The sequence below is a fragment of the Camelina sativa genome, chromosome 7 (assembly GCF_030686135.1).
Source record: "Camelina sativa cultivar CO46 ecotype springtype chromosome 7, ASM3068613v1".
NCBI classification, from domain to species: Eukaryota; Viridiplantae; Streptophyta; class Magnoliopsida; order Brassicales; family Brassicaceae; genus Camelina; species Camelina sativa.
In genome coordinates this window covers 14,769,307-14,793,010 of record NC_141886.1, presented here as the reverse complement: position 1 = coordinate 14,793,010, position 23,704 = coordinate 14,769,307, and the positions used below count along the sequence as shown (strand labels likewise).

Sequence of the window (23,704 nt, the reverse complement as noted above, 5' to 3'; positions counted from 1 at the left end):
TTAAAACTCTATTAAAAATTTAAGTAATATTAATATTTTAACTCTATAAAATTAAAAAATATATCAAAATTTAGAGTTAAATCCGTAATATATTAAACAACCTATGAAATTGGTTTTATATAATTTTTTGTTCTTCGTAATTGTCCCAAAATACCAATGTATAATTGTGAGATTTTGGAAGTTGTTTAAAGTTGGTTCCATAATAACAAACAACTAAATTCGAAATTGTATATATATATATATATATATATTTTGGTGAGAACGAAATTGTATATATTTAAACTTATTTGATTTGGTTTTATTGGTCTGAAAATAAAAAAGATTTCATTTATTTCTTATTTTAACTCCAAAATGAGAACAAAAAAAGACTGGAAAAAACAATAGGGGAACCATGAATTCCCAAAATAATAAAAACTAACCACCAAGTAAAAAAAAAATTATGCTCCTTTGAAATTTTAAAAAGCGAAAGAAATACTAATCTCTATAATCCATTAATAATAAAAACTCATAGTCATAACAAATTAGAAACATATGTACATGGATCATTTATGCTTCATGGAGCATACATGTATTATACATATACTATATATGAAGTATAAACGGGCTAATTGAATAATAGAAAATTAAATTATAAAAATTTGAATTTTCAAGAAGAGGTTCATTTATTTTTAACTGTAGCATACATAGATCATTTATACTTCAAATACTTAATGGGAATTCCAAATTAATGTTGAAAAATATTATTTTCTTTTTCGTTAAAAAAACAATAAGACACACATAACGGAAAAAGAGATAGAAAAAACTATCCTTGATTTTGGAAATGTTACGTAGAGTCTCACACCGAATTATATATATGGAAAAGAATTAGATGCCTTGTCCAATAAATAACAGTTTCACATTAGCATGAAAATTGGGTTCCAAAGATTTGTTGATATGGTTTAATCGGCTTTCCAGTTTTTGTCGTATTTTACATATATCACCAGAATGGAACACCAACCAGGTTGCGGTTAGACCGCTCTGTCCAGCTGGTCTTGTCTCAGTTTAAAACTTAAAAGTATTGCTTAAGTGAAATATATATACACTACAACAAAAGTCCACATTCATAGCACATGATAATAGCTAAATTTCCTCAACTGCTATTAAAGATTGTTTATAATTTTGGTTATTATACTATAGCGTTTATTAAACGCTAAGATGGAAAATCTCTAGGTGGGAATCTAAAATTGTTTTATCCGCCAATACTTAGCCAAAATAATTCATTTTGTACCGCCAAAACACTTCAAACCTAGAAAAAAACCACTTATTAGTTATTACCAATCGAAACGGCTTCAACTGCTAGCAACCCATATCGAAAGAGAGATTAGTCTCGCGATTCATGACCCTTGAAAGCTGAAGCAGGTTATCCTTATATTTGGATTCTGTAAAGTGTTTTTTTTTTTTAATCTAGTTTGAAGTATTTATATCTGAAAAATATATCTGTGAAAGACCTGAATCAGCTCTACGTTCATGACTTATGCAGATTGATTTCATGTTTTTTTTTTTTTTTTTTTTTTTTTGCAAGCATTCAAGTGTGTTCAACAACAGTCTCTCGGATTGGTAACGATCCGCAGCAAAATTTGGTTTTTGTCTCTTACATCATAACGAAGTCTCTCCCAAATCAACATGTGCATTGCCAAAGATAAGCTAACTTGTGCTACTGCCTAAAAATGGTAATCATTCTTTTGTACTTGTTTAGAAATGAGAAAATTTGACAATAACGATGAAGGTTATAATTTATGAACACCATTAACGAATATATGTAATAGGAAGAACGAAATCAGCCTTTTACATCCTTCGTCTTCTCGAGGATCATTGGAGAAATGTATTCCTTCATTGTAAAAGAAGTCCCAGCTAATTAGGGTAGCCTACAAAATAAGTGTATTGGTATTAGACAATCTATATCTAGCATTTCATATCTAGGAGATTACCATTACATCACTAACAACTATAAATATATAATTGCTTATATAGATTTATAACACAAATCAACCAAGTCTCATTTTTCATCACCTTATATTGATAATTATTTAGTTTATTTCAGGATAGAACTTACAGATTCATGAGCCAATAGTGACTTGGGTTCTCGACCTTGTTTTGATGTTCTCAAGGTATGTGAAACCCGTAACCTTCTATGAAAGCTCCTAAGTGAATCCATCATTGGCGGCCTTCTCAACTTATAAGGTGAGTTTATGAATTGTATTGTAGGTTTTGATGTGTTTGATTGTATCATACGTCTAGTTTGGTATTTATATAAGTAATGGAGGAGAAATTATAGAGGATGTTTAGGGGTTTGATTGTTCTATTCTATTTTTCAGTTTATGTTTTTCGGAAAGTGAAAGATTTGGTTAGTTTTGGAAATGCTTTTGATTTGAGATGTTATTGTGGAGGATGTTTAGGGATTTGATTGTTCTAATTTTTTAAAAGTATGGTTGAAAGATTGATTACATGATTGTGTGTAGGCGAGTAAATAGCTAATTTTGAAATAGTCTTGATATGGTTGGTTCCTAATTCTCCGTAATACAATATTTATTATGATCTATCTATCAACATATTGATCTCCCTAATTATTTATTGTATTTGTTCACAGGTATCTGTTTGGAAATGATTGTATCATAAACAGGATCCGAATAGAGTAATATCGCACATCTAAGGATCCGCGTGTTTTCACTTAATTAGATTACCTCTTTGCCCTCAAATTTTTTTTTTCTTGTTCTTTCTTTTTTTTTTCGTAGGGGCATTGTATGGCATATTGGTTTTATTGTATTTTTTTTTATTACTAAGTGTGCTTCCCAATTAATAGTATAGATTTGTTTTTAATAAATATGTTTCTCTTTCTAAAATATAACTTATTTTTTAGTTTCACTAAAGTTTTTAACTAAACAAAATCTTTTTTGATTGAGAGATATATATTTTAGGAAAAACGTAGAGAAAGAGAAGGAAGAGAGAGAGTGTGAGAGAGAAGCGACTCCATTCAGGGCCACGAATTGGCGCGAATTCGTAGGGGAAGAAACACAGAACTCGGCGAAGAAGAAGAAGAAGAAGAAGAAGACTATGGCACTCTCTGAATTTTTCATTCACTATTCTCTCTTCCCGTTTTTTCGTTTTTTCCCCTCTTTCGATCCATTTCAGTTTTTTACTGATTCGATTTCAGATTTTAGCTGATCCGATTGAGAGCGGTGTTGAGTTGGTAATTTCCATGTGTTTCCCTAGGGATTGACAATAATTTGCTTAGCTTCCTTGTGTACCAAGTCACTTTCCCCAGATAATCATCTCCCTCATGGATTAGGGTTTTTTATTCAGCCGAGCATTGGATTCGAAGACTCCAAAATGGTACGTGGTTTGATTGATTCTTTCTGTTTTATAGTCGTTTATTTATGTCAACATCCGTATTAATTACAGGGAATCAAAAAATCCAAGTTTTCAGTTTTTGATCAATGAGATGAGACACCCAACACTGACCCTGGCCTTAGATTTTGTGTTTTAACTTATTTTCAGGTAGGTTATTATTGATATTCCATCCAACAGATCTCTAGACACTGATGTATCTCCTAGTAGCGTGTAGGCTTGTAAACTAAAAGACATGGCAAAGTCGAGTGAAAGAAGAACAATGAGATGAAAAAACCTGTATAAACACGCAGTTCACTCAATCCTGACCTTAGATTTTGTGTTTCAGGAATTTTTAGATTTTCAGGTAGCACGAGATTAGTGTGTACTCTTTAGCCCTTTTCCCTGTTAACGTACATAACACGATGATACCTTCACCAAAAGCAGTGTACTGATCTTCGTAGTGGTTCAGTTACTTGAATGTTGTGGATCAACTATCACAATGCTACTTTCTTCCTGGTATACTGCAGGGAACTCCAGTTAACATTATTGTAGGCTCTCATGTCTGGATTGAAGAGCCAGATGTGGCTTGGATTGATGGGCTGGTCGAAAAGATCAATGGACAAGATGTCGAGGTTCTGGCAACAAATGGAAAGAAGGCGAGTTAAAACACATTTGAGTTCTCCATATAATTGAAGCCTATTAGTAGTAGACTGCAGCTGTGTTTCTAATTATTTCTATGTATAGATCACTGCAAAGTTGTCAAAGATATACCCAAAAGACATGGAAGCACCTGCAGGTGGAGTTGATGACATGACAAAACTCTCTTACCTGCATGAGCCTGGTGTTCTTCAGAACTTAAAGATCAGATATGAACTTAACGAGATTTATGTTAGTACCTATACTATTCTTTTCTTTATGGACCATAAGGCTGTGCTTTTCTTGACAGTTTCTATCATTTTTCTTGACAGACATACACCGGAAATATCCTTATTGCTATTAATCCATTTCAACGACTGCCGCACATTTATGATGCCCATATGATGCAACAATACAAAGGAGCACCATTTGGAGAATTAAGTCCTCATGTTTTTGCAGTGGCTGATGTTGCATACAGGTTTTCTTAATTGTTAGCTTTAAACTTTTATTATATATTTGTGATTTATGTTGTCAGCTGAGAGGGAATATATACATTCAGGGCAATGATCAACGAGGGCAAAAGCAATTCCATTCTGGTAAGTGGTGAGAGTGGAGCAGGAAAAACTGAAACCACGAAGATGCTTATGAGGTACCTTGCATATCTTGGAGGCCGTGCTGTTACAGAAGGACGGACAGTTGAACAACAAGTTCTTGAAGTACGATTTTTATATCAATCTAGATTGTTTTAGATTCTTCTTTTACGTTCCTGAGACCATGATTACATTACCTTTTTCACGCCTGTAACTTCTACTTGCAGTCAAATCCTGTCCTTGAGGCCTTTGGTAACGCCAAAACTGTCAGGAACAACAATTCGAGGTGATGTAAACTAATGCATAATTGTGGATTTAACATTTGTTGCATGGCATAACATAGTTTTTAGAATTTGAGCTGATAGTTTATTTGTTTTCTCACAGTCGGTTTGGTAAATTTGTTGAAATCCAATTTGATAAGCAAGGAAGAATATCTGGAGCTGCTGTACGGACGTACCTTTTAGAGAGGTCTCGTGTCTGTCAGATTTCTGATCCTGAGCGCAACTACCACTGTTTTTATCTTTTATGTGCTGCACCACAGGAGGTATAGTCACCAGGAACTCTTCATTAATTCTGATTGTCATTAAAAACTCTTGGTATAACATAATAGAACTAGCAGGAGATCGAAAAGTACAAGTTGGGTCACCCAAAGACGTTTCATTACCTGAACCAGTCGAAATGCTTCGAACTTGTTGGTATAAGTGATGCTCATGATTATATTGCGACAAGAAGAGCAATGGATATTGTCGGGATGAGCGAAAAGGAACAGGTAGGCTTGTGTATGATATTGATCTTCTGATGCAGGTTTAAATGTATTTTGATTTGTCACCCTCTTTATAAATCAACAGGAAGCAATTTTCAGAGTGGTTGCTGCAATTCTTCACATTGGAAACATCGAATTTACCAAGGGAAAGGAAGTGGATTCATCAGTTCCCAAAGACGAGAAGGCGAAATTTCATCTTAACACAGTGGCAGAACTTCTCATGTAAACCTTTCTTCTTGAGAAGATTTGGTGTGTGTTCTCAATACATGCACTAACTAAAAGTCTCGTTTTAGGTGTGATGTAAAGGCACTTGAAGATGCACTGTGTAAACGTGTTATGGTCACACCTGAGGAAGTTATCAAGAGAAGTCTAGATCCACAGAGTGCTTTAATCAGCAGGGATGGTCTAGCTAAGACTATTTATTCTCGGTTGTTTGATTGGTAAGTGGCTGCTTTAACACTTCAAGCATTGGTAATTTACTGTGTTGCTTCTAAGTGAATGTCTCTAGTTATGCAGGTTGGTAGAAAAGATCAATGTCTCAATTGGCCAAGATGCGAATTCTAGATCACTCATTGGAGTCCTTGATATTTATGGATTCGAGAGCTTTAAAACAAATAGGTAAGGATTTTCTACCCCAAGGTTCGGAACTAAGTATTCCACTACATTTTTGTGTTCCTCTACTAAAAGCGATCTGGTGCAGTTTCGAACAGTTCTGTATTAATTTCACTAATGAGAAGTTGCAGCAACATTTCAACCAGGTAATATCTTGATTGTAGTTGGAAACCATTTCCCTTGAGATTCACTGATTAGGCTTTTGGGTTTTACAAGTTTCTGTTGATGTTGTCAGCACGTTTTCAAGATGGAACAAGAAGAATACACAAAAGAAGCAATAAATTGGAGCTACATTGAATTTGTGGACAATCAAGATGTTCTTGATCTTATTGAAAAGGTCATTGCTGATCCATGTAAAAATTAAGTGGACTTGGAAATAACAATGTAATCTAAATATTTTATTGATCTATCTGCAGAAGCCTGGTGGAATTGTGGCACTCCTTGATGAAGCATGGTAATATTATCATCAATCAACTTGAGTTATGTTCATTATATCATTTTTTTTAAAAATGTCTCTTGGTCCTTCAGTATGTTTCCGAAATCAACCCACGAAACGTTTGCGAACAAGCTTTATCAGACTTTTAAGACCCACAAGAGGTTCATCAAGCCAAAACTCTCTCGAACAGATTTTGCTGTTGCTCATTACGCTGGAGAAGTAGGTTCCTGTTCCTTAGAAGATAATTTAACATTGTACAACAAAAGCTACTGTCTTATACGTTTCTTATTAGTACTTCTCCTTTGTGGAATTTCATTTCAGGTCCAGTATCAGTCCGATCTATTTCTGGACAAAAACAAGGATTATGTGATCGCTGAACATCAAGAGTTGTTGGGTGCTTCGAAGTGTCCTTTTGTTGTCGGCCTATTTCCTCCACTCCCGGAAGAAACATCTAAATCTTCAAAGTTTTCATCCATTGGCTCTCGCTTTAAGGTAAGTAGGCTTTATTCTCTCAGAGTATACAAGTGTCGAGGTTGTTTTCACACAAATGTAAGAAATAAGTTGTGATTTCCCAATTGATGCAGCTGCAACTTCAGCAACTGATGGAAACGTTAAACTCTACCGAGCCTCACTACATCAGATGTGTGAAGCCCAATAACCTATTGAAGCCTGCCGTATTTGAGAATGTCAATATCATGCAGCAACTCCGGTGTGGTGTAAGTACTGATGGATAATATTTCCAACTGTGATGTTACTCTAGACATGTATAGTATTAGTATATTACATATATTTATTTATCACACATTTATTGTTGGTTTGTATTCTTATAGGGTGTTTTGGAAGCAATCAGAATCAGTTGTGCGGGGTATCCCACTCGTAAACCTTTCTTTGAGTTCATTAACCGTTTTGGACTTCTATCTCCTGGAGCTCTAGAAGGGAAGTAAGTAAAACATTCCGCTCTATCAATCCAATTGGAACATTTATGTTGGAGCTTAATTCAGTGTATACCATTCTGACTTGTCCTCTGTACAGCTACGATGAGAAGGCTGCATCAAAAAAGATCTTGGATAATATTGGACTCCAAGGATACCAGGTATTGATTCTGCAAGTTTCTTTACTTCGTTCAATAATTATCTACAACTCCTGGTGCCATAGAATATTGTTAATGATTTTATAATTGTCGAATAGTGCAACTAAAATGTATTAAACGTTGGGTAATGCAGATTGGTAAAACTAAGATATTTTTAAGGGCGGGCCAGATGGCTGAACTCGATGCTAGAAGAACTCTGGTTCTTAGTGCTGCTGCCAAAAAAATTCAAAGACGAATACGGACTCATCAGGCCCGAAAACGGTTCATTTTACTAAGAGAAGCCACCATATCTCTCCAAGCTTTATGTAGAGGTGAACCATCTGATTCATCTTATACTCTCTTGATCCTTATCTTGCGTACTTTGTCTCTTGTTCAGAATTTAGAAACGAAAAATCTTCTCATACTTCATGAATGGTTTTCTAGATATAAGATGACTTATAAGTTTTTCTTTGCGAAAATTATAGGAAGGCTATCGTCCAAAGTTTACGAAAACTTGAGAAGACAAGCTGCTGCTGTGAAGATTCAGAAGAATGCTCGGAGATTACATTCTAGAAAATCATACAAAAACCTCCATGTAGCAGCGCTTGCTGTACAGACAGGTCTAAGAGCAATGAGTGCTTATAACCAATTCCGATTCAGGAAGCAAACAAAGAATGCTACAACTATTCAGGTTTGTATTTTTGTGGGAATTATACATTGGTCAGCTTGTCTAATTGTCGAATTAGCTTTGTATTGGCTGTTTTTTTTATTGACATCCTGTTATTAATTTTCAGGCTCAGTGGCGTTGTCACAGGGCAACCATGTACTACAAGAAGCTTAAGAAAGGAGTTATCCTGTCGCAGACACTATGGAGAGGCAAACTTGCAAGGAGAGAACTTCGAAAACTGAAAATGGTATGTGAATGTACTTTGTACGTTCACCATATTATAGCAGCTTATCATGTATGTGATCTTCTAGTTAATTATTCCAAACACACTCAACACTTTTTTTTTTTTATCTTCAGGCTTCAAGGGAAACAGGCGCATTGAAAGAGGCAAAGGATATGCTTGAAAAGAAAGTCGAAGAACTCACATATCGTGCGCAGTTGGAGAAACGCTCAAGGGTATTTGATACAGAAAGCAATCTATATTGTAAAATATATTTCTTTTCGGTAAGATGATTTTGAACCGAACATATAATGGAAATTGTCGAATGGTTTCGCAGGTTGACCTGGAAGAAGAAAAGAATCAGGAGATAAAGAAACTGCAGAGTTCATTAGAGGAAATGCGAAAGAAAGTGGATGAAACAAATGTGCTTCTTGTAAAGGAACGTGAAGCTGCTAAGAAGGCCATTGAAGAAGCACCTCCGGTTGTAACAGAAACGCAAGTCTTAGTTGAAGATACCCAGAAGATTGAAGCATTGACAGAAGAAGTAGAAGGTCTAAAGGTAATATATACTACCTCCTTGTCCTAACTTAAATTCCACTGGGCCATATAATGAAGCTAGTTTGATAACTGAATTCTCTAAATACTGCATGCAATGGCAATCAGATGGTTTATCCCTTCCCTTGGCTATGTTGTTGGTATTAACATGCCTGAAATCGACTTTTAGTGTATTAGAAGCATAGTTACAGATGACTCTATTTAGCATCAGTAACAATTTGTGTTCAACAGGCTAATCTTGAACAAGAGAAAGAAAGGGCCGATGATGCAGCAAGGAAATTTGATGAAGCTCAAGAGTCTAGTGAAGAAAGAAAGAAAAAGTTGGAAGAAACAGAGAAAAAAGCTCAGCAGCTCCAAGAATCAGTGACAAGGTAAGACAATAAAATCATTATTCCCCTATTAGTAGTAAGAACTAAATATAAGTATAGATCTGGTCCCATATATTTTTACATAACGTATAGATTTATGTAAACTCATGACACTGAAAGTTGTAATTATGATGATCAGGCTGGAGGAAAAATGCAACAATTTAGAATCAGAGAATAAAGTGTTACGACAACAAGCTGTGTCCATTGCACCAAATAAGTTTCTCTCTGGCCGGTCCAGGTCGATTTTACAGGTAGGGATAGTACATTAATAAAAACTATAGACCTTTATTTGTTTTTGTTTTTCTATCTGAAGTTAATGGCTTCCCATCTGTTCATGAACACAAAGCAGAGAGGTTCAGAGAGTGGTCATCTATCAGTTGATGCAAGGCCAAGTTTGGTAAGTACCTCCATATGCCTGAGAAATATAGACTTGGATGTTTTTGTGGGATTCTTTTAATCTTGTCATTCATCTATTTGGGTTTCATTTAATTTGAACCAGGATCTGCATAGCCATTCAATAAACCGTAGGGATCCCTCTGAAGTGGACGATAAGCCACAGAAATCACTAAACGAGAAGCAGCAAGAAAACCAAGAGCTGCTTATCCGCTGCATCGTTCAACATTTGGGTTTCCAAGGGAACCGACCTGTTACAGCATGTATTATATACAAATGCTTATTGCAATGGCGGTCATTTGAAGTTGAAAGAACTAGTGTCTTTGATAGGATCATTCAGACAATAGGACAAGCTATTGAGGTTCGTTTGAGCTACTTTACTTTTTAGGGACACAAAAATAAAAGTTATGGATCTGGATTCAGTTGACTTGGTAGTGATTGCAAATGTATTGGAATAAATTTGCATTTTTTTTCTCATTCAGACGCAAGATAACAACAACGTACTAGCATATTGGTTATCCAATGCTTCGACATTGCTTTTACTCCTCCAACGCACACTTAAAGCTAGTGGGGCAGCAGGATTGGCTCCACAGCGCCGCCGCTCATCTTCTGCGACTCTCTTTGGAAGGATGACTCAGGTATGTGTGTGTGACCTACTAATATATATACTTCATCACATCAAATGCATCACAAGTTTTAACATGTCAATGTCAATCTTTCTCTAGAGCTTTCGTGGCACACCCCAAGGTGTGAATCTTGCCATGATAAACGGTGGAGTGGATACCTTAAGGCAAGTTGAGGCGAAATACCCAGCTCTACTCTTCAAGCAGCAGCTAACAGCTTATGTTGAAAAGATATACGGAATGATTCGTGATAACTTGAAGAAAGAGATCTCTCCACTCCTTGGATTGTGTATTCAGGTATATATGGCAATGCGATTACATGTACAAGCAATGGGGCATTCTTTGCTGGATTTAAATATTTTCGGTCACTTACATAATAATAGGCACCAAGAACCTCAAGGGCGAGTTTGGTGAAAGGAGCATCTCGTTCCGTTGGCAACACTGCAGCTCAGCAAGCATTGATCGCCCACTGGCAAGGAATTGTAAAGAGCCTTACAAACTTCCTGAACACTCTGAAGTCGAACCATGTGAGTCTCTATCCTAGCCATTTCAAAATAAAGATCTGAGAGATTCCATGACTTCAACTCATGTCATGGACTCATTTTCCAGGTTCCTCCATTCTTGGTCCGAAAGGTGTTTACGCAGATATTTTCATTCATCAATGTTCAACTGTTTAACAGGTTTTGTTGTTGATTCCCATCTCATTCTCATTTGATGTCTTACACATTACCTTTTTTTGTATATTTAATAAAGAAATTCCCATATCGTCCTTGCAGCCTTTTGTTAAGACGGGAGTGTTGTTCATTTAGCAATGGGGAATACGTAAAAGCAGGATTGGCTGAATTAGAGCACTGGTGTTACAAGGCAACGGATGAGTATGCGGGTTCTTCTTGGGATGAGCTGAAGCATATCAGACAGGCCATCGGGTTTCTGGTACCTCTTTCATGATATGCTGTAAACTTTAGATCAGTCAGTCTCTGTGGGGGTAATCAAAAATGACGTAATTAATGTTGTAATAAAATGCAGGTCATACACCAAAAACCTAAGAAAACCTTGGACGAAATAAGTCATGATCTGTGTCCGGTAAGTGGATGAGTTGTTTGATATTAGGAAGAAATTAAGTACGGATGTTGAAGAAATAGAGTTAAAATTGCTTGCAGGTGCTCAGCATACAACAGCTATACCGAATAAGTACCATGTACTGGGACGACAAGTATGGAACTCATAGCGTATCACCAGACGTATGTTTTCAAATCTGCTTTGATCGATATATATATATGTGCTAGGTGATACCAAATTGTTTAGTAATCTTTTTGGTATATATATATATGTGATAGGTGATAGCAAATATGAGGGTACTAATGACAGAAGACTCAAACAATGCTGTTAGTAATTCTTTTCTATTGGATGACGATTCCAGGTGAGTAATCTCATTTATTCAACCAAAATATGTTAATCTGTTTGTATGAATATTAAATGATGGAATTTGTATTTGTTTGTTGGTAGTATTCCTTTCTCGGTTGATGATTTGTCGAAGTCGATGGAGCGGATAGAGATCGGAGATGTAGAACCGCCACCGCTCATCCGGGAGAATTCTGGGTTTAGCTTTCTATTGCCATGTTCCGAGTAATAAAATGAATTGGTTTAATAAGTTTACACCATCACTGTGTAGCAGTGATAATTCTTCTCTTTTGAATAGAGGTGTCAATAAGTTCAACTTTGAGATTATTTATATAATTCAAACTTTTTAAAGGAGGTCTAACCTGGCCCTTGGACTACTGTACTCGTAGGTTTGTGCCAAACTAATTATAAGATATATTGTTGTTAGCAAAAAACTAGTCGAATGCACCGCCACACAGTAATCTCTTGATCAGATTAGATCATACATGCATGTACAGTGTATATGTGTCATCATCATTCCTAACTAAACCAATATAGTATACCGAATACTTTTGGTTTTGTATTTATCGAATTAAATACTACAAGACTACTGTAACTGTTGAACAACCTCTAGTCTCTTTAAATATGTCGTCTCCGATAAAATTCAACGTTATAGGTGAGGAAGGTAAGATGTTGGTAAAAGTCATGCATGGAAACAACTTCACAACAAATAAATTTGAATATAAACTGGTATATTGGTGCATTAGTTTTACTAAATACAAAGTTTGTAGAGCAATGGGAGATCAACAGAAAATTCATCCGGTTCTTCAAATGGAAGCTAACAAGACGACGAAGACAACAGCACCAGCAGCTCCAAGAAAGACAGAGCTGCTTCCGATTCAACGGCCTATTACGCCTCCTGCGATGCGTAGTAAGAAGGGAAATCTGTGCTGCAAAATATTCTGTTGGGTGTTAAGCCTTCTAGTCATTGCATTGGTCGCGTTAGCAATAGCGGTTGCGGTTGTATACTTTGTCTTCCACCCTAAACTACCTCGTTACGAGGTAAACAGTTTACGAGTTACCAACCTCGGGATCAATTTAGACCTCTCTCTCTCCGCGGAGTTTAGAGTCGAGATCACAGCTCGTAATCCCAACAAAATAATCGGGATTTATTACGAAAAAGGAGGACATATCGGTGTGTGGTACGACAAGACAAAGCTCTGCGAGGGGCCTATACCGAGGTTTTATCAAGGGCATCGCAATGTGACTAAACTAAATGTGGCTTTAACAGGAAGAGCGCAAGCCGGGAACACTGTCTTGTCGGCATTGCAGCAGCAGCAACAGACAGGGCGTGTGCCGTTAGATCTTAAAGTGGACGCACCTGTTGCTGTAAAACTCGGGAAATTGAAGATGAAGAAGATTCGGATATTAGGGAATTGTAAGCTTGTTGTTGATAGTTTATCGACAAACAATAATATCAACATAAAAGCTAGTGATTGCAGTTTTAGGGTCAAACTGTGAGATGTTCTTTGTTCTAGGCCATTTTTTTTACTGTTTACTGGTGTCGCTGTATTCATCATTTTAGTTTGCATTTGATTAATAGTTTGAATTTCTGGTTTTAAGCTATAATAAGATCCAAATTAGTAAAAGTTGTGTGAGATTTTTAAACGCCCAAAATTATTTAAAATAACAAAACAAGTTAGTAACACAAAACAACAGATGAAATTACATACATAGCTTTTCTAATGTCACGTACGGGTTTCTCGGGTTGGGTTTGGGTAAGAACCGTTCGGGTCTTTCGGACAGAGGAGTTTAGGATCCAGTGACATAAATGTAACCCTATCACTGAAAACAGTCATAACTTACTAGCTTGCCTGCCAAACAAAGAATGACGACCTTCTGCTATAACCTCTCCGGTCCTCTTGTTTCTCACTACAACAAGTGTTCCTTTATAACGTCCTCTCTCGCCTAACAATCTCGACGTTACCTCCAACTCCTCCTGAACATATATCATTTCCATTTCAAAATCATCCCTCTCTCTCTAATCCCATTCTATGACACCTTTCAGAAACGGTCAAATAAACGAAAAAAAAAAAAAAAAAGAAGAGGGAGTTGAGGAGACATACACCGAGCTTAGCTGTAGAAAGGAATGCAATAGACATGTCCACAGAAACACAAGGAGGTAATAAGCCTTCGATTTGTACAAGCGCTCCACCAACTTCATCCACAAGATTCGCAATCGCACCATTAGCTAGATTCCTGTCTCTATCCTCCAAAACTTATAAGTTGATCAAACACCGTCCAACAATTGAGTTTCTTTGCCAATATACAATTACAAGGAGATCTTATTCTTTTCCTTGATTCTAAACAAAAATCTCCAAGAAAACAAAAATGGCTCAGTGGAGAAACAAACCAATATTGATCATCATACTCATTCTCTGTTAGATAGCGATAACGGACTCATACACTAGTACTATAAAGAGTATAAACCCAATTCTCATCTTGAAGACGAACCGTCAAACGAAGGGGGACCTTGAAAGAGCAGGAAATGAAACCCAGGTCGACCCGGCTGACTCGGATTCCTCTGAGACTAAAAACCTCGTAGAAGCTTCTTCCTTCCCGTGAGAACTCCTCTTCCAGTCGCTCTGCCTCACCGCAGTCGTTAACCTCATCGCTCAGTTGCAAATACTCGAGAATTTTTTTCTCCATCGTCGTCCTCAATTCTAATTTCTTCCACTTCCAATCTTTTTGTTTTAATATAAATAAACATATACTTTTGTTTGGGCCTTACGTCGTTAATATTGGTTTCGTTGTAAAGAAGAACACATTAATTCTCAGTTTCTCGAATATCGAATTAGGCTCACGTTCAGTTAATTCGTTGCTGGTTTAAATTGAACACTGATGATGCGAGTCGGGGGAACCCGGGGTATGCCGCTGCAGGTGGAGTGATACGGGATACGAAGGGTGATTGGTGTGGGGGGTTTGCAGTTAATATTGGGGTTTGTACAGCACCATTGGCTGAACTGTGGGGGTGTGTATTATGGTTTGTATACAGCTTGGGAGAAGCGAGTCACGAGGTTGGTGGTTGAGGTGGACTCCGAAATAGTTGCTGAATTTCTTTTGACCGCGATCGAGGATTCTCATCCCCTGTCTTTCTTGGTACATCTGTGCCACGACTTTATCTCTAGGGACTGGATAGTCCGCTTTCGTCATGTGTATAGGGAAGCTAACCGTCTCGCTGACGGGTTAGCAAACTATGCGTTTACATTATCACTTGGTTTCCATAGTTTTGCTTTAGTTCCACATGTTGTTGCTCAATTGTTAAACGAGGATGCTGCTGTCGTACATGGATGCGACGAGTATGTTTGTAATTCTGTTTAATTTTTATTAATAAAGTTGGGGGCTCTGCCCCCGTTTTCCACCAAAAAAAAGTTAATTCGTTACTGGTGTCGATGGCTAAGGGTGGATCTAGGTTAGCTTACACCGGGGCAGTTGCCACCCCTACAGTTTTAAAATCCTTAAATAGTTTTAAGGAATTTATTTAATTGCCTCCAATTAAAAAGATATCTCTTTTCTCTTTTAAATTGGTATTTTCTAATTAACTCATTGATTCACCTCAATCAAAATAAACAAATGAACAACCCTCTCTCTCTCGAGAAAGTCGAGTCCTCCTCAAAACCCTAGATCTACAGCGCTGATGCCGCCTAATCCACTTGCCTCTCCGCCGCCCGCGGCTTTCGCCGGTGGTGTGAGAGGGATTTGCTCTTCTTCTTTCCTTTGTTTTTCCAGTTTGTAGTAGTAGGGTGACTCGCTCTCTTCCTCTCCGGCCGTGCTAAGGAGTAGTCCTGTTTCGTCGTGACAGTGCGGCGGATATGACGAGATCTCGGCTCGCCTTCCTTTCTGGGAGACTGGTGGTGGTTTGAAGCTGCTCCGGGCGACTTTCCTTGCAGTTTCAGAGATTCGGATCTGAGTTTTTTGGTCGTGACTTCCTGCTACCTCTATCCTTTCTGCCGGAGATCCTTAGCTGACCGGAGGTTATGGTTGAGTCAGGTCTTAGGGTCTACTGGTTGTTGGGGAGGTTTATGTGTGCGTCGATGTCCGAGATTTGCGGTCATCCTCAAAGTCGACGTTTCTTGAGAGCTTCCTCAAGTTTCTGGTTTCATTTTGGCTAAGAAGCGAGACAACAAGGGAGATGCGATGTGGCCAATCCGGAGATGCACCGTGAGATGAAGATATGCTAATCTGTGCTCCAATCTTTTATCTTTAGGCGATTAGTATTCTGGTTATTGTGTGATTAGTTTGGAGAAGCCTCTGCTCATGCTGGTTTTGCTTCGCGTCTCTTGGTCTGGTCAGTCGGATGTATTGTCCGTTTTAGGTTTAGGACCGGAACAAAGAAAGCCGGAGAAACTAAGCTTTTCTGATAATGCGCCTCTGGGTGTTGATGCTATTGGGACAAGTTTTACATGCCGATCATGAGGTCCTCATAGCTTGGAATTGCTTTGTTCTTCAGTATTGGATTTGGTCTTCTCTGTGTTAGTATTTGTTTTCGTGTCATTGGGTCAATTTAGGTGGTTTAAGAGATGATTTCACTCCGAGTCGTGGGGTGTTATCTATCTCGTTGTGGTTAAAAAATGCAATGTTTCTCGGTTAGGTAACGTTGGATCTACCTAGTGATTCAGGGTGATACTAGATCGACCCATTGCATTTGGTCCAAGTCTATAGAGGTGAATGTTATGTACTTTTGATTTGGTTGTATCATTTTGGATAATGAAAAGTTGATATTGAGCCAAAAAAAAAAAAAATTAATAAATAAACAAATGAACATCACATATCTTTTTTCCCCTATAATTTAGCTAAATTTGTTACAACTTTAAATCCAAATATAAATAATTAATACAGTAAAAACTAAATATATTATTATTATTATTATTAAAGAGAAAAGTAAAGTGTGTGCTCTCGCCACAAAAAGTGCGATTAAAACAGTTGCTCATATTTTCTCTCTGATTTTTCCTCGCCACTCCGGCAATGTTTGTTAATTCTTTCACAGGAGATGTGGGTTTAGATTTCTATGTTTTCTTTTTAGATTTCTTTGTTTTATCAATTTAAATTTCTTTCATTTTTGTGTTCGATGCTAAAAACATGAGTAAATTGTATAAGACACTATAAATTTCCAAAATAATCATATAAAAAATTGAAAAATATAAAAAATAATAATTGAGGACCACTCTTAAAATGACATAATGATAATTCATTCGAATTAAATATTTGAATTCATTTACTTTTTATTTTTTATTTTTTTTAACATAACATATTTATATAAATGAACATGTTTACATATTTATATTTCCAAAATCAATCATTACTTCATAATAAATCAAAATTTATCAAATTAATAAACTTATTTCTTTTAGACATATTACTATTCGGTCAATCAAAAAGAAGATTACCAATCAATCTCAATTTTGAATATAACTAAATAGAAAATTATCACACATTTTATTTATAACTCATTTATAATATACATTAATAAAAATGAATATATATAGTTTCATTGAGGCGGAATTGTTAATGAATGTATAATACAAACAACTATCGTTTTATAGAAAAAAACATATTTTATATTAAAAACGTAAAGCCATTAAACATTTTGACAATTATATATATAGTTAATCCGATCTTGAAATGTACTTACTACTTTATTTTTCTCTTCACAAGATGATGGTTACTTATCTAGTTTTTTTGTAAAAGAAAAAATAATTATGAGTGGAAAAAATACAAAAAAGAATTATAATAAAGAGATGAGACAAACTAAATGACTTTATTAAAAATTTAAAACTTTATTTTTTGAAAAAGAATTCCATAAACCTCTAGTTCAAGAATCCTTTACAAAAATTAATTCTTATAAAAATATATGTTTAGTAGTTTTTTAAAAATACTTGCAAATGGCTGGTTATTTAAAATTTGGATCAATTGAAATATTAATATAAATAAATGAAAACAATGTTTTCTATTTAACTTAAACAAAAATAGATTGCAATTATGTAACATATGCGATCCAACTTTGTGGTTTCGGGATGGGTATTGGTTCGGCCGGTTTGGTTTTAAATCGTGGAATCGAAGCGGTTGCGTTTGGAAAGTCCTAAACCGTGATATTTAATGGAAAAGTCGATGTGAGGGATGTGTGGTTGTTCATTGTCGTTCTAGAGAGGAGAAAAAGAAAGAAAATGTCCCTTTAAGTGTTCTTGAGGAGCTCTAAGCCATTTTTTTAAAGAGCTGTTCCTAGAGTGGAGATCTGAGGTTAAGGACAAGTTGGGAGGCTTGTGTGGTGTTGTTTTCGTCATTATTTGGTCAGAAACTTCTTTTGAAAGAGGTGAGTGCATGACCATAACTTATCTAAGCTTGAAATTCTCTGATTTTGTGTTCTATGAGTTGTGTGATTGATTTCTTTGCTTTTTTCTTCATGATTTCGTGGTTCTTGTTGCCTTGTAAGAGTCATGTGTGAACCTTGGTTGAGCTTAGTGCGGCTAGAGGAGGAGATATGAATTGGAGCTTTGAGAAAACGATGCTTGGCTGGTGACGATCCACACCAATACGAGGACGAAGTGAGGACTGTAGCGAGTGTTGATCGACTTAAACTAGGGTTTTCAGGATGCTGAGTAGGTGTCAGTCGACACAAGGAGAGTTTCGGTCGACACCAACTTCCATCAAGTGTCAGTGTCGATCAACACCAGGAGGGTGTCGGTTGACATCAACCTTCAACAGGCAACTGACCTTCGTTTGTTGCATGGTTTGATTGTGTTTGTTGTTGCTTATTGATTGGAGATTTTCTATGCTTTGTGTATAGTCGAGTAGATGGGAGGATTGCTTCAATAAGTTCTTATGATAATACTCATGCATCTCAATTTTAGTTTGTGGTGCAGGTAAAGGCAAAGTGTGATCTTGGAATCAAGAAAATGAAGAGAAGGATGTTCTAGTGGCTCGTTTTATTGATGTTTAGGCTTCTGTTAGGTTGCTAGAGTTAGGTCCTTAGAATGATATTAGGATGATGGTTATTTGCTTTATGACATTGCTGGATATTGGTTACTGATTATTGTTGAATCATTTGTTTATTGGTTATTATTCTATTGCAATATTTGTTGATTAGTTGTTGGTTTAATATTTGGTATTTATGTTGTTTTGTATTGAATGTTGTTAGGTTGTTAGTGAGTATGAGATCACTAGTTAATTACTATATTAAAAAAATGGGTCCATCGTTTCAGTTTGGTATTAGAGCCCTTATGGTTCTAGGTATGGGTTCGCTGTGTGCTTTATGCATTGATGTTTGGATTGCAAGTTGTAAGTGATTTTGTGAGCTAGTCAATTGTGTGTGACATATGGTCTTAGAACATTTTCTTCAAACTTTTAATGAGATTTCACGGTAAGATTTGTTTTTTGCGTGGTTTCGTTGTTTGTTTGCTTAGCCTTCTGGCTTTGGTAGAGCAGATAATTCATGATTATAGATACTTCTGTTGTTAGTCGTGAACGTGATCGTGGTGGTTGATGGTTTCGGTTCGGATATAGATTTTTAGAATCGCTAAAACCCAATTTTTTTGGTACATAAATATTCAAAGTTTTATCTAAATACCCAAAAAGATTCACCTAAATGTTCGGATTTTCGGATATAAAAGTTTAGGATACAAAAAATATAAAGCTAAAAGTTTGGATTCGAATTCGAATTCGGGTCATCCCGGTTCAGGCCTAATGACTCACATTTTTGAACTTCAGTTATCTTGGCATTTTTCGTGTTAGAATATGGAATCAACAATAAGTGACAAAGGAAAGCTGTCCTCAAATGTAATAAGACTTCGTCTATGAAAGGTGACATTGACAAGTGTCTTGTTTCCAAGTGTGGTTTTGGTTTAAAAATGTGGTTTTAACCAAAATGAATCTAACACACTTAATAGCCACATAGAAACACTATTATTTTGATTCATTCCACTCGTTACCTGTGACGAAAACAAAAAACCAATAATTTTGGAGATGGATTCAATAACAAGACCAACAAAGATGCTAATCAAATTTTTTTGTAAAAAGCTCAGAAATTCAAAACGATTTTCCGAAGAAATTACAATGTTATCTTTAAACAATCAACAAATTGTTTAAAAGTTGGAATTAATTCAAAATCAAACACACATTACAAAAACCACCAAATTATATTTAATATAAAAAATCAAATCAGGACCCTAATAAAATCCTCATCATCAACATCACTTGCCTTGTTGTTCAGATTCATGATGAACAGCTTTCATAATCAACCCATCGTTATGCACAACCATAATCACCGGCGAGTTTCCGATTCCTCTCGCCATCGCCGTCAGTATCTCGGCAACCAAATCCCTAAACTTCTCCGGAACCAGATCTTCACCAAACCTCTCGAATATCGCGTTGTACACGTGGTCCGTCTCTTCCCCGGACGCGACTTCGGATTCAACAGCCACCACGTGATTCAGACCTTGCCGGAGCTCCGATGGAGACAATGTTCCGCTTTTGTCTAGATCTAGAATCCGGAAATAGTCTTCGGTGATTGATTCGAATGATTTTGTATCGGAGATGAATCCGATGAGAGTTTTGCTCGTCAATACCGTTTCGATCATCCTTGAGATCTCGAATTTTTTTTTTTTTTTTTTTTTTTTTTTTTCTTTTGTTGTGAAATTTTTTTGTTTTTTGTTTTTCTTTATTGTTTCGGGTTAAATGGTGGTATTGGTTATATATAAGATTCGATAACGTAATATGTTGCGTGCATGTTTTTTGCCTCGGAGAATATAAATGTCCGGCTTGGTGCAAATATAAGCTACCTTTTTAACTTTTTTTTAAAAAAAAAATGTTTAGATGGTATTTTCTGATAATTAAGACATGTCTTCACATTTACAGATTTGCTTGCATATCCACTATTTTTTTTTGGATTATATGTTGAGTATTATTATGAACTCTTTAAGACTTTAACCAATAGATTATGTGGGATGTATTTTGTTCCATCTCATTATAGTTAAAATATATATATATATATATATATATATATTTACCACAATGATCACCTATAGATTTGCATTTGGTTTAACGTCATATCGAACCTATCTCAGGTAAATGTGACAAATATATAGTAATTTGGCTTAGGTAGATTATAGAGTCTTTATTTAAGATGTTTAGATTTGACTTTACAAAAGCCGAGAGAGATTATGAACTCTGTCGCTTATATTCTTAATTGCCTTCATTGCCGGTTTTTGTAACCGGTCATAGATGGTGTGTTTACACTTTACAGAGTAACAACTAACCAGAGATTGGTTCTATTTGGTTTTACGAGAAAATTTTACAAAGGCCTCAAAAGTGGGTAATCTTCAAGTAGTTCCCTTTCTGACAAAGCGTCAGCCTCGTTCTGCGGTGTCCACAGTACTTCTACTGCCTGCAACATTTTGGTTTCACATCTTTCATTTACTACTAAACCTTTCCCATGAGTAAGTCAACTTACGGATGCAAAATCTCTTACCATCATTTTGCTTCTTGGTATCGACCCGAGTTTCTGTAAGGCTTCCTTCAGATCTATAGTTCCATTTATTGGCGGCAGTTTATGTATACCCTCTGCAGCCACCAAGATGGTTACCTAAACATGTTACAACACTTCCGGTCAAACAATTACCAAACCAAAGTGCAACAACCTAAAATATTGTAAGAAAACACATGCACTAATCTTTTTGGGGAATAGCCTTCTAGACCCGGTTTAACTGTGTTTCCCTATCCCACTAAATGTTCAACTCAGAGTTTGAATAAGTTTACCACAATATATTCATTGCTGAAACCGCTAGCTTTCCGAATCTTTGAGCTTTGTCTCTTTATGCTATTCACGTTTACAAGTGTCTCTTCATCAAATTTTCCCCGTTCTTCAATTGAGAGTTGATTAAATCGCTTTTCTCCCTTTTCTATACTCGGCTTCACATCCACCTGAAAGTACATGATTCAGACAAAATGGTTAGGTACTAAGGTTCTCTTTTGAATCTATGAATGATCCTAGAATTACTAGCCCATGTAATGAATGAACCAGGATAATATGGTGAATACAAGAGCATGCACATCACTCAGGAAAGACTCAGTAGACTTACTGATGAATAACAGGAGATGCAGTAGTCAGGGTGCCTCAGCAACGCCAGTGTTGCCTCTGTAAGACACAGAAAACTGAGTTGCATGAAATACAGCAGAACCAAACAGATAACAAGTGAAAAGAGAAGCATCAATGATGCAAAACCAAGCAGGTTAGAAAGATTCGTAATTCCTAAAACTATCTTAACTAAGAACACAATACTGAACCTGAATCCTGAAATAAAGGTTTTGGTATGCAAGCAATATGTTATACAGGTCAGTATATCACAACACCAAAAAATAATAAATTTTAAATATTTTGCTAAAGCCAAATTAGCTTTAACCGAGCTATTTCTAATTGATGAATCTATCTCCTAGGTTTTCATTTCATCAGAGTTCAAGAACAAATGCGGCAGAACACACAAAAACAAGATAGTGCCACAAGTAAATAAGATTAAAGCTGCGAAAAAAAACACCTACAAAATCTGCATTCTAGAAACAAAAGGAAACGTCTTAAAACATTGTTCACATATAAACGGAGTAAAACAGACAAGATAAATCGAAGAATAAGTTACCGGTTAAAACATAGCTCAGACCCTGTGGCGTGGATGTATCTGCACTTTCAGCAAGACGATTAAAATCTTGTTGTAGTGTCCTCCCCAAACCCAACAACCCCACCTAAGACAGAAGCAAATTCTCAATCTTATGCTTCTTACGATATGTAACTATACCAACGAATAAAAATAGCATTCACAGACTATAACAGAGCTATGGAGAAATCGTAACCTGTAGGAGCACATTCTCAGTCTCATATTTTGACCATATGGCAATGAACAAATAGCGTTCATAGAAGAATATAACAGAAGCTATGGAGAGAAATCGTAACTTGTAAAGACAAATGATTCACCTGTAGCTTAATGACGCTAGTTTTCTGAGTATCGGTTAAAATGCTATCACCCTGTGACCGATCTGAGAGGAACCCAGAGACCAAAACAAACGCAGCGAAACCAACCAGAATCAAAGAAAAGCTCGAAAACCCACCAAACCCAAAACCAACCGCCGGACCCATAAAACCCCCACCGAACGGTGACGGACCATAGTACGGAGCGGTCCGAGCGGAATACGAAAAGCTCGGATTCGATGTTCTCGGCACAGAATACGATTGCGAAGAAGAGCTCCGAGACCTCGAGGAGAAAGAGTTACCACCAATTCTACCACCAGACGCAGCTAAAGCCGTATTAGGATCATAGAACAAAAGCAACCCAAGCAAAACCGCAGCTATAGCTGGTTTCTTCAACGAATCTAACGCTTTCTTGACCTGACCCACGATTTGTTCAAACGGATTCGAATTGGATCTCGAGTCTGAGTCCGAACTCGTCGACTGTTTGTATTTGACGGAGATTTGGAAACGAATCGAGTTTGATCTCCGTTGAGGTTTGGAGTAGAGAAGAACACCTCTGCGATTACGAGGCTTTCGCATGTATGATGGAAGAGGCTGATTCCATTGAAGCGGAGTTAATTCAAGTAAGGTCGCCATGATCGAATTGAAGGATGATGATGGATTTTTGTGGAAATCGATCGCTAGGGTTTATGTGGTGAACATTTGGGGGAAGGAAGAAGACGATAAAACACAGACACTGTTGAGTATGGTCTTGATTGGTGAACACAATTAGAGAGCTCTACCACTTGTACAGCTTTCATTTTTTACCAATCACAAAAACATTATTAAAAAAATCTCCCTATAGCTTACAACTTTGTTTTTTGTACAGCTTTACATACCTTACCAATTAGGTCCATATATATATTTGGAGGGAGATTTTTTTCCTGTGATTTTTTTAGGATAAAATAGTAAATTAGAGATTATGATTGTTTTTGCTTGCAGTCGGTTATGCCTCAAACCGGTTTACAAGTTTTGA

The 23,704-nt window shown here is 36.5% G+C and overlaps 4 protein-coding genes and 1 pseudogene across 5 annotated transcripts; 2 read left to right on the top strand and 3 right to left on the bottom strand.

Annotated features, from left to right (window-relative positions):
- The first annotated feature begins 2,940 nt into the window (after nucleotides 1-2,940).
- On the top strand, nucleotides 2,941-12,053 carry LOC104700979 (myosin-11). Its single transcript, XM_087459586.1, has 37 exons — nucleotides 2,941-3,369; nucleotides 3,894-4,022; nucleotides 4,111-4,254; nucleotides 4,335-4,480; nucleotides 4,562-4,718; nucleotides 4,820-4,878; nucleotides 4,977-5,136; nucleotides 5,212-5,361; nucleotides 5,441-5,577; nucleotides 5,649-5,795; nucleotides 5,872-5,973; nucleotides 6,056-6,113; nucleotides 6,203-6,304; nucleotides 6,384-6,421; nucleotides 6,496-6,622; nucleotides 6,725-6,895; nucleotides 6,988-7,119; nucleotides 7,234-7,343; nucleotides 7,436-7,496; nucleotides 7,627-7,804; nucleotides 7,958-8,163; nucleotides 8,267-8,386; nucleotides 8,497-8,595; nucleotides 8,697-8,918; nucleotides 9,146-9,285; nucleotides 9,422-9,533; nucleotides 9,632-9,679; nucleotides 9,782-10,036; nucleotides 10,158-10,313; nucleotides 10,401-10,595; nucleotides 10,682-10,825; nucleotides 10,908-10,978; nucleotides 11,075-11,231; nucleotides 11,325-11,381; nucleotides 11,459-11,539; nucleotides 11,636-11,718; nucleotides 11,805-12,053. The coding sequence occupies exons 1-37, from the start codon at nucleotides 3,367-3,369 to the stop codon at nucleotides 11,926-11,928; spliced, it is 4,581 nt and encodes a 1,526-aa protein (XP_087315712.1). The 5' UTR covers nucleotides 2,941-3,366; the 3' UTR covers nucleotides 11,929-12,053.
- Nucleotides 12,054-12,440: 387 nt separating this feature from the next.
- LOC104700978 (NDR1/HIN1-like protein 6 pseudogene) lies at nucleotides 12,441-13,327 on the top strand (annotated as a pseudogene). Its single transcript, XR_015562659.1, has one exon. The product of XR_015562659.1 is annotated as an NDR1/HIN1-like protein 6 pseudogene (transcript).
- A 191-nt stretch (nucleotides 13,328-13,518) lies between these two features.
- Nucleotides 13,519-14,399, bottom strand: LOC104700977 (uncharacterized). Its single transcript, XM_010416598.3, has 3 exons — nucleotides 14,193-14,399; nucleotides 13,805-13,948; nucleotides 13,519-13,677 (listed from the first exon to the last, which is right to left on the bottom strand). Exons 1-3 carry the CDS (start codon nucleotides 14,385-14,387, stop codon nucleotides 13,534-13,536), a joined length of 483 nt encoding a protein of 160 aa, XP_010414900.2. The 5' UTR covers nucleotides 14,388-14,399; the 3' UTR covers nucleotides 13,519-13,533.
- Nucleotides 14,400-19,486: 5,087 nt separating this feature from the next.
- Nucleotides 19,487-20,466, bottom strand: LOC104700975 (uncharacterized). The gene is made up of 2 exons (XM_087456368.1): nucleotides 19,933-20,466; nucleotides 19,487-19,663 (listed from the first exon to the last, which is right to left on the bottom strand). The coding sequence occupies exons 1-2, from the start codon at nucleotides 20,309-20,311 to the stop codon at nucleotides 19,638-19,640; spliced, it is 405 nt and encodes a 134-aa protein (XP_087312494.1). The 5' UTR covers nucleotides 20,312-20,466; the 3' UTR covers nucleotides 19,487-19,637.
- A 423-nt stretch (nucleotides 20,467-20,889) lies between these two features.
- Nucleotides 20,890-23,683, bottom strand: LOC104700974 (FLUCTUATING-LIGHT-ACCLIMATION protein 1, chloroplastic). Its single transcript, XM_010416596.3, has 6 exons — nucleotides 22,696-23,683; nucleotides 22,364-22,466; nucleotides 21,812-21,867; nucleotides 21,489-21,653; nucleotides 21,202-21,315; nucleotides 20,890-21,117 (listed from the first exon to the last, which is right to left on the bottom strand). The coding sequence occupies exons 1-6, from the start codon at nucleotides 23,323-23,325 to the stop codon at nucleotides 21,025-21,027; spliced, it is 1,161 nt and encodes a 386-aa protein (XP_010414898.1). The 5' UTR covers nucleotides 23,326-23,683; the 3' UTR covers nucleotides 20,890-21,024.
- Between the last annotated feature and the right edge of the window lie 21 nt (nucleotides 23,684-23,704).